This window comes from Cheilinus undulatus, linkage group 4 (genome assembly GCF_018320785.1).
Source record: "Cheilinus undulatus linkage group 4, ASM1832078v1, whole genome shotgun sequence".
NCBI lineage: Eukaryota > Metazoa > Chordata > Actinopteri > Labriformes > Labridae > Cheilinus > Cheilinus undulatus.
Genome location: NC_054868.1, coordinates 53825602 through 53835326, shown reverse-complemented (window position 1 = coordinate 53835326; position 9725 = coordinate 53825602). Strand labels below are relative to the sequence as shown.

At 37.2% G+C, this 9725-nt stretch overlaps 1 protein-coding gene across 2 annotated transcripts; it reads right to left on the bottom strand.

Annotated features, from left to right (window-relative positions):
- Nucleotides 1–1922: 1922 nt before the first annotated feature.
- On the bottom strand, nucleotides 1923–9413 carry LOC121508033 (cytochrome c oxidase assembly factor 1 homolog). 2 transcript variants are annotated; one of them, XM_041784501.1, is made up of 6 exons: nucleotides 9356–9413; nucleotides 6796–6902; nucleotides 6236–6387; nucleotides 4497–4573; nucleotides 4166–4279; nucleotides 1923–2187 (listed from the first exon to the last, which is right to left on the bottom strand). In XM_041784501.1, exons 2-5 carry the CDS (start codon nucleotides 6887–6889, stop codon nucleotides 4168–4170), a joined length of 435 nt encoding a protein of 144 aa, XP_041640435.1. In that variant the 5' UTR covers nucleotides 6890–6902; nucleotides 9356–9413; the 3' UTR covers nucleotides 1923–2187; nucleotides 4166–4167. The 2 variants fall into 2 exon arrangements, with proteins under 2 accessions (XP_041640435.1, XP_041640434.1); XM_041784500.1 differs by lacking the exon at nucleotides 1923–2187 and having other exon boundaries at nucleotides 3857–4279.
- Nucleotides 9414–9725: the final 312 nt, after the last annotated feature.

Below are 9725 nucleotides of genomic sequence, written 5' to 3'. Positions count from 1 at the left end.
TTGTAGATGTCATCAAAGCTTATAAAACATTCCATCCTCTACCTTTGTAGATGTCATCAAAGATTATAAAACATTCCATCCTCTTCCTTTGTAGATGTTATTAAAGATTATAAAACATTCCATCCTCTGCCTTTGTAGATGTCATCAAAGCTTATAAAACATTCCATCCTCTACCTTTGTAGATGTCATCAAAGCTTACAAAACATTCCATCCTCTACCTTTGTAGATGTCATCAAAGCTTATAAAACATTCCATCCTCTACCTTTGTAGATTTCATCAAAGCTTTTAAAACATTCCATCCTCTACCTTTGTAGATGTCATCAAAGCTTACAAAACATTCCATCCTCTACCTTTGTAGATTTCATCAAAGCTTATTGTAACGATATGCCGGACCAAAGGACCCAAAAGCAGACACAGGAATCAAGCACTTTCAAGTCCATTTAATCAGGAAAAAGGTTCGATACACGGAGGTCCAAAACAAGCAGGCAGAGGTACAAAACATCAGGCTAACTCGGAAACTAGGACGGGAAACTGGGTCAAATAAATCACGAAGGTCAATCAGAAGTAAGGCTCGAAGGAATTGGACACAAAGGAAACAAGACGATCTCGCACAGCAGACAGGGAGTGAATGAGCTAAATACACGAGGAGGGGAACACTCAGCCGGGGATCACCAGGTGCAGTCACTCGACAATCAACACAGGTGAGACACATGAGGATGATCAGGACACAGGGAAACAGGTAGGGATGGGCAGGAAGGAGTGATCTGGAAAAGAGACACAAGGTAAGTATACAAAATAAAACAGGAAATGACAGACTAGAAACATGAGGGAAAAAGTAACTTAACTAGGTCAACCTGGAGATGTGACACTTATAAAACATTCCATCCTCTACCTTTGTAGATGTCATCAAAGATTATTAAACATTCCATCCTCTTCCTTTGTAGATGTTATTAAAGATTATAAAACATTCCATCCTCTGCCTTTGTAGCTGACATCAAAGATTATAAAACATTCTATCCTCTACCTTTGTAGATTTCATCAAAGATTATAAAACATTCCATCCTCTACCTTTGTAGATGTCATCAAAGCTTATAAAACATTCCATCCTCTACCTTTGTAGATGTCATCAAAGATTATAAAACATTCCATCCTCTTCCTTTGTAGATGTTATTAAAGATTATAAAACATTCCATCCTCTACCTTTGTAGATGTCATCAAAGATTATAAAACATTCCATCCTCTTCCTTTGTAGATGTCATCAAAGATTATAAAACATTCCATCCTCTACCTTTGTAGCTGACATCATAGATATAAACATTCCATCCTCTTCCTTTGTAGATGTTATTAAAGATTATAAAACATTCCATCCTCTTCCTTTGTAGATGTTATTAAAGATTATAAAACATTCCATCCTCTACCTTTGTAGCTGACATCAAAGATTATAAAACATTCCATCCTCTTCCTTTGTAGCTGACATCAAAGATTATAAAACATTATATCCTCTACTTTTGTAGCTGACATCAAAGATTATAAAACATTCCATCCTCTGCCTTTGTAGATGTCATCAAAGCTTATAAAACATTCCATCCTCTACCTTTGTAGATGTCATCAAAGCTTACAAAACATTCCATCCTCTACCTTTGTAGATGTCATCAAAGCTTATAAAACATTCCATCCTCTACCTTTGTAGATTTCATCAAAGCTTTTAAAACATTCCATCCTCTACCTTTGTAGATGTCATCAAAGCTTACAAAACATTCCATCCTCTACCTTTGTAGATTTCATCAAAGCTTATTGTAACGATATGCCGGACCAAAGGACCCAAAAGCAGACACAGGAATCAAGCACTTTCAAGTCCGTTTAATCAGGAAAAAGGTTCGATACACGGGAGGTCCAAAACAAGAAGGCAGAGGTAAAAAAAACGGCAGGCTAACTCGGAAACTAGGACGGGAAACTGGGTCAAATAAATCACGAAGGTCAATCAGAAGTAAGGCTCGAAGGAATTGGACACAAAGGAAACAAGACGATCTCGCACAGCAGACAGGGAGTGAATGAGCTAAATACACGAGGAGGGGAACACTCAGCCGGGGATCACCAGGTGCAGTCACTCGACAATCAACACAGGTGAGACACATGAGGATGATCAGGACACAGGGAAACAGGTAGGGATGGGCAGGAAGGAGTGATCTGGAAAAGAGACACAAGGTAAGTATACAAAATAAAACAGGAAATGACAGACTAGAAACATGAGGGAAAAAGTAACTTAACTAGGTCAACCTGGAGATGTGACACTTATAAAACATTCCATCCTCTACCTTTGTAGATGTCATCAAAGATTATTAAACATTCCATCCTCTTCCTTTGTAGATGTTATTAAAGATTATAAAACATTCCATCCTCTGCCTTTGTAGCTGACATCAAAGATTATAAAACATTCTATCCTCTACCTTTGTAGATTTCATCAAAGATTATAAAACATTCCATCCTCTACCTTTGTAGATGTCATCAAAGCTTATAAAACATTCCATCCTCTACCTTTGTAGATGTCATCAAAGATTATAAAACATTCCATCCTCTTCCTTTGTAGATGTTATTAAAGATTATAAAACATTCCATCCTCTACCTTTGTAGATGTCATCAAAGATTATAAAACATTCCATCCTCTTCCTTTGTAGATGTCATCAAAGATTATAAAACATTCCATCCTCTACCTTTGTAGCTGACATCATAGATATAAACATTCCATCCTCTTCCTTTGTAGATGTTATTAAAGATTATAAAACATTCCATCCTCTTCCTTTGTAGATGTTATTAAAGATTATAAAACATTCCATCCTCTACCTTTGTAGCTGACATCAAAGATTATAAAACATTCCATCCTCTTCCTTTGTAGCTGACATCAAAGATTATAAAACATTATATCCTCTACTTTTGTAGCTGACATCAAAGATTATAAAACATTCCATCCTCTTCCTTTGTAGATGTTATTAAAGATTATAAAACATTCCATCCTCTACCTTTGTAGCTGACATCAAAGATTATAAAACATTCCATCCTCTTCCTTTGTAGATGTTATTAAAGATTATAAAACATTCTATCCTCTACCTTTGTAGAGTTCATCAAAGCTTACAAAACAATTCATCCTCTGCCTTTGTAGATGATGTCATGTGTAGTCCGGGTCTTTTCCATTCCAAAACGTTGTGAATATATTTCTCATCATCATGAGTAGAACAGTCATTTTGCCTCTTTGTTTGATAAGAAGAAAAGATCATAAGGCTGCTATACCTAAACATGCCCCTAGATGTAGCTGCTGTCTTAGGTTTTAAGTCGAGTAGTTCTCAACAGTTCCTGGCACGAATCAAAGCCTCAACCCTCTAAAATTATCATCAGCAATAATGAAATATTTTTGATCTTGGGTCACTGACTTTCTTCTAAACATCTGTTACTCTATTTTTAATCTATCTGATATTTTGTCTTTTAAAAGCTTTGTTTTGTCCTCATGTTTTTATCGTAAAAGGAAGCCCATATTTATTTTATTTTATCTGGATTTTTTTCCCTAAATTGTTCTGTTTGTGTTGAAAATCAAACACACAGAGAAACTTCTGATTAAGCAACAACATACATGTGTTACAAAGGGTTAAAAAACCCTGTTTATGGTATAAACATCCCAGTTCCCCCTCTAAATATCTCCTCCAAAAATAGCTGCAACCTTTGATAAGTTTATTTGTATGGAAAAAAAAGCTTCACTACGCATTAACTGGAAAAAAGAATGGATGACATCAGCGTACGCCTGCTGATTGTAAATGTGGTAAACACTTCAACAAGATTTTACAATACAATACAGAATCAACTAAAAGACAAGAATAACTCAACTTTTATTGCAGTATCTCAGCTTAAATAATTTAATCAACACAGCAATAATCAGACATGCTGAAGCATCAACGTGGTGCATCATGGGAAACCTGCTGACACTCCAAAACATCATCTGGAACAGGTTTTGTCCGTGGTTTACATCAGTTGATCAGTCAGTTCTGTTCAAGCAGCACTTCTTCTCTCATTATTGTCCTCGTCACCTATCAGTCAGTGCCATCGGCCTGGGTCCAGCCCTGCTGTCTCTCACCCCTGCGTGTCTCACCCCTGCGTGTCTCACCCCTGTGTGTCTCACCCCTATCTCCACTGCGTGTCCTCTTCAGACATACTTTGCTCTGCGTCTGGAGGATTCAGCAGGTCGATGGTGTGTCCTTCTCTGAGCCTCAGCACCGCCTGTTTCAGACTCCACCTGCAGTGAGGATGAACATGTGAGGAAGACTGACATAAAACTGAATCTATCAGGACCTGAAGTATTCAAACAGGGACAGATCAGCAGCATGAGGCTAGGGGGGTTAAAAAACTGTTCCTGCCCTCATGTGGAGATCTTCATGTGATCTGCAAACAGCTCAGTAAGTTAGATGATGTTTTATTGGTCCTGATCTCTGAATAATCCATGCTTCACTCACCTGTTGGTTTTTAGGTCTCTGACCGAAGTCGTGTAGAGATAACCTCCATCTTTAGAGCCGGTCACAGGGATCTTTATCTGCAACACACACACATACAAAATCAACCTGTCCAGGTGAGTCTGAAGGTGACATGGCTGTGTCTGCAGTTCTGTTTATATTTAGATTAATGATCTGTTTGTTCATCCAGACTGACGTCACGTTAGTCCATGCCTCCATTCTCTGCAGTAACAATCATCAGAGCTGACCTGATATCAGAGCTCTCTGTCCCTCCTCCGATTCTAACTACATCCATCCATCCTCTCTGACCGGGGCTCAGTGTCTCTACATGCTGGTCAGAATGAATGGGAGCCAGTTAGCCACCAGCTAAGAGGCTAGCAGTTACTCTTTAACAGCTTTTCACCCTCATGTTCACATCAACATGCTTTCAAGGACATGCTGATGAGATAGTAAACTTTGTGGGGTACTGGTTAGACTGGAATGACAAGTGGGGGTCTAGACTGGCCTGGATGGAAAAGGCAAGGATGGAATGTTTTAGAATATTTAACGTAGAACATCATCAAAAGTCAAGGACTGAATGTGTCATAATTTTTGATAAAATTATTTTAAAATCAAGGAAGGAATGTTTTATACATTTCAAAGGATGACATCATTTAAAAGTCAAGAATGGGATGTCTCCTGAGCTTTTAATGATGCAGGCATCTTAAAATGAATGGAGGGAATGTTTTACAGCTTTAAAGGATAACATAATCTAAGTCAAGGACTGAATTTTTATAATCTTTGATAATACCCATTTAAAAGCAGAGATGAATTGTTTTTTAATCTGTGATGACATTACATTTAAAGGCAGTGTTAAAATGTTAAATACGCTTTAAAAGATAACACTCCAAGTCAAGGATGGAATGTTTAAGAGCTTTAAAGGATGACATCATTTTTAAAGGCAAGGATGGAACGTTTTATAAACTCAAAAAGAGCACATAATTTTACAGACAAGGATGGAATGATTTACAAACTTATAAAGAACACATTCTTTTTAAAGCAAGGCTGAAATGTTTTATAAACTTTAAAAGAACACATTTGTTTTAAAGACAAAGATGGAATGTGTTTTTAAAGGATCGTATAATTTTTAAAGGAAAGGATTAAATATTTAATTGGCTTTAAGGGAAAACATCAAAGTAAAAGTCAAGGATGTAATGTTTTATAAACTTTAAAGGATCACATAATTTTTAAAGGCAAGGCTGGAATGTTTTAAAACTTTAAAGGATGATATCATCTTTACAGGCAAGGATGGAATGTTTTATAAACTTATAAGGATCACACCATTTTTACAAGCAAGGATGTAATGTTTTATAAACTTATAAGGATCATACCATTTTTAAAGGCAAGGATGGCATGTTTTAACTTATAAGGATCACACCATTTTTACAAGCAAGGATGGAATGTTTTAAAAGGCTTTATAGGGTGTCCTCCTCGTTCTAATGCTTATTAAGGGATCTAAAAGATGACATAATCAAAGGTTAAGGTTGGAATGTTGGTGAAGCTGTGGTTGTTGGAGGCTTTCCCTCCATTTTTCACAGTGGGCCATCGGTTAAAACTTTTGTAAAAGTGGGTGGGGCTGGCAAGGAGTGGGGGAAACCCTAACCTTTTCTAAAGGCCCAAAGAGACACAAACCTGAGTTTTCTGCTGGTTACATTTGTGGTTAAACTCAGATCCAAACCCGGCGTGTTTCTAAACCATAGTACCTGTGCGGCGTACAGATCTACGCGGTTTTGTCTGTCCGTCAGATGGATGTTGTGGACTTTCAGAGGCGGGGCTCCCAGGCTCTCCATGGCGACCGAACAATCCTCCAACTTCTGCAGAGCCAATCGGTGATAGTCCGACTCAGCGAACCTCTCTGATACACACAGATACACAAGACGGAGAAAAACAAGGAAACCAAGGCTCTTTAGTTCAACCGCCATGTCAGAAAAAGATTAAAATGTTGGATACAAAAGAAAAAATGAGCTGAGTGAGTTTAACAGAAGACCACAATGATCTCCATCATAAAACTGCTCCATGATGTTTCCTGGAGGTCCTCATCTGTGACTGTGTAGCAGATAAACTGGGGCTTTAAAGGAACGCCACTGGTTTTGGTTCCCATCAGGTAAATCTTCTCTGGTACATGTAATAAAAGTAAAAACTGACAGTGTTTTTTTTAACCTTACCTCTGATCCAATCACACTTTAACACACATCAAACATGTTCTCCATTTTGGTCTGAATCCACCTAAACAACCAGACACACCTGGTTCACCTGTACTCACTCTGCTGGAGGTAGTACATGGTGCCGACTCCTCCTCCTGTCAGCACGGTGGTGAAGATGGCGAGCTGCTGCAGCTGGCTGGTAGAAACCCTCATCTTTACCTGCTTCCTGCACACACAGAAAGAGGAGACAGGTGAGACATCAGCTGTGGAAACACAGACATCAGGGTTTATCGTGACTAACTGGACGGCTTGGTGGATGGGGATGAGCATCAAAAAATGGGACTGGCACCAGGACCAGTACCAGGACATCCGATAATTACCTCTTTTCGATACCCTACTACCCTTATAAAGGGCAAGAAATGCCCCAGTATCAGAAGAAACCCAAACATACCCAGACCTATTGGTGGATGTGGACCATAATGAGCACTGTCTCCAGACTTTAGAGGCAAACATACAGGCCTGCCAACATTTCTCTATGAACTTGACAGCATGACAAATCTGAAAAGTACCCCAGATTTTATCTGTAGCTTGGACCCCCATACAGCAGTACCCTCGGGGAACCCCCTTATATAATAGATAAGGGCCAATAATAAAAATCAAACATAAAACTTCTTATTGTACTTCTTTAGTTATGTTATCAGATAATAATAAAAATCATAATATTTATTCATTTCAGTGTCTAACCTTTTCAACAATACTCAGTCTTTGTCTTATTAATATCAACAATAATGCTAAAACGCAGAAAATACATTTAAATATCTTTAACTAATCACATTCAGCCTGGATTTATCCTTCTAATGACAGTTAAACACAGTATAAATGGGTTAATATAGCCCAGGTTAATATAGTGTAAATGGGTCAAAATAAGTCGAGTTAAATACTGTAAAAATGGGTTACTATAACATGGTAAATTATAGTATAAACAGAATGGAATGACTCTGGTTGAATACAGTATAAACTGATTAATATTACACGGATGAAATCATTATAAAAGGGTTACTATAACACGGGTTAAATTCAGTATAAACAGGTTGGATTAACTCGGGTTAAATACAGTATAATCAGGTTGGAATAATTCGGGTTAAATACAGTATAATCAGGTTGGAATAACTCGGGTTAAATACAGTATAATCAGGTTGGAATAACTCGGGTTAAATACAGTATAATCAGGTTGGAATAACTCGGGTTAAATACAGTATAATCAGGTTGGAATAACTCGGGTTAAATACAGTATAATCAGGTTGGAATAATTCGGGTTAAATAAGTATAAACAGGTTGGAATAACTCGGGTTAAATACAGTATAATCAGGTTGGAATAATTCGGGTTAAATAAGTATAAACAGGTTGGAATAACTCGGGTTAAATACAGTATAATCAGGTTGGAATAACTCGGGTTAAATACAGTATAATCAGGTTGGAATAACTCGGGTTAAATACAGTATAATCAGGTTGGAATAACTCGGGTTAAATACAGTATAATCAGGTTGGAATAATTCGGGTTAAATACAGTATAATCAGGTTGGAATAACTCGGGTTAAATACAGTATAATCAGGTTGGAATAATTCGGGTTAAATAAGTATAAACAGGTTGGAATAACTCGGGTTAAATACAGTATAATCAGGTTGGAATAACTCGGGTTAAATACAGTATAATCAGGTTGGAATAATTCGGGTTAAATAAGTATAAACAGGTTGGAATAACTCGGGTTAAATACAGTATAATCAGGTTGGAATAACTCGGGTTAAATACAGTATAATCAGGTTGGAATAATTCGGGTTAAATAAGTATGAACAGGTTGGAATAACTCGGGTTAAATATAGTATAATCAGGTTGGAATTACTCGGGTTAAATACAGTATAATCAGGTTGGAATAATTCGGGTTAAATAAGTATGAACAGGTTGGAATAACTCGGGTTAAATACAGTATAATCAGGTTGGAATAATTCGGGTTAAATAAGTATAAACAGGTTGGAATAACTCGGGTTAAATACAGTATAATCAGGTTGGAATAACTCGGGTTAAATACAGTATAATCAGGTTGGAATAATTCGGGTTAAATAAGTATAAACAGGTTGGAATAACTCGGGTTAAATACAGTATAATCAGGTTGGAATAATTCGGGTTAAATAAGTATAAACAGGTTGGAATAACTCGGGTTAAATACAGTATAATCAGGTTGGAATAACTCGGGTTAAATACAGTATAATCAGGTTGGAATAACTCGGGTTAAATACAGTATAATCAGGTTGGAATAACTCGGGTTAAATACAGTATAATCAGGTTGGAATAACTCGGGTTAAATACAGTATAATCAGGTTGGAATAACTCGGGTTAAATACAGTATAATCAGGTTGGAATAACTCGGGTTAAATACAGTATAATCAGGTTGGAATAACTCGGGTTAAATACAGTATAATCAGGTTGGAATAACTCGGGTTAAACAGCCTCCTGACACGTTGTCATTGACATTAAAACACCGTTCTGATGATAAATGAGGATAAAACCCGCGGAGTTGAAATGTTTGACTCAAATCTTTGTCCCTGCTGCTGTATAATAAAATACAGTTGAAGTAGAGTTTAGAATAATGAAATAAAAGATAACAGCAGGTTTGTTTTTACCTTCATTCGTCTCCTTCCTCATCTGTCCATCTCTGTTCCTCGATGACGTTTCCTGGCGGTCGTCAAACAACTACTGAGAGCGCATGCGCCACCTAGCGGTTGGATGATTCAGATCTGTAGTGTCACTCTTGGTTTTCTTTCTTCCATTCACTTTATTTCCACTAATTTAGAGACAAAGTCAAACACATCATATCTTCCTGTAACACTGAAGATTTTTTCAGTCAAATTCAGCTAAAATAAAGGTTTTACTATGTTCCAGAGTAAATTTTAATAGAAACTAGTCCACAGCTTCAGGTGAATTTGGCTGTAGACAATGCAAAATTGCAACGTCTGAAACACTGACTCACAGCCTTATCATAATAAAATAATT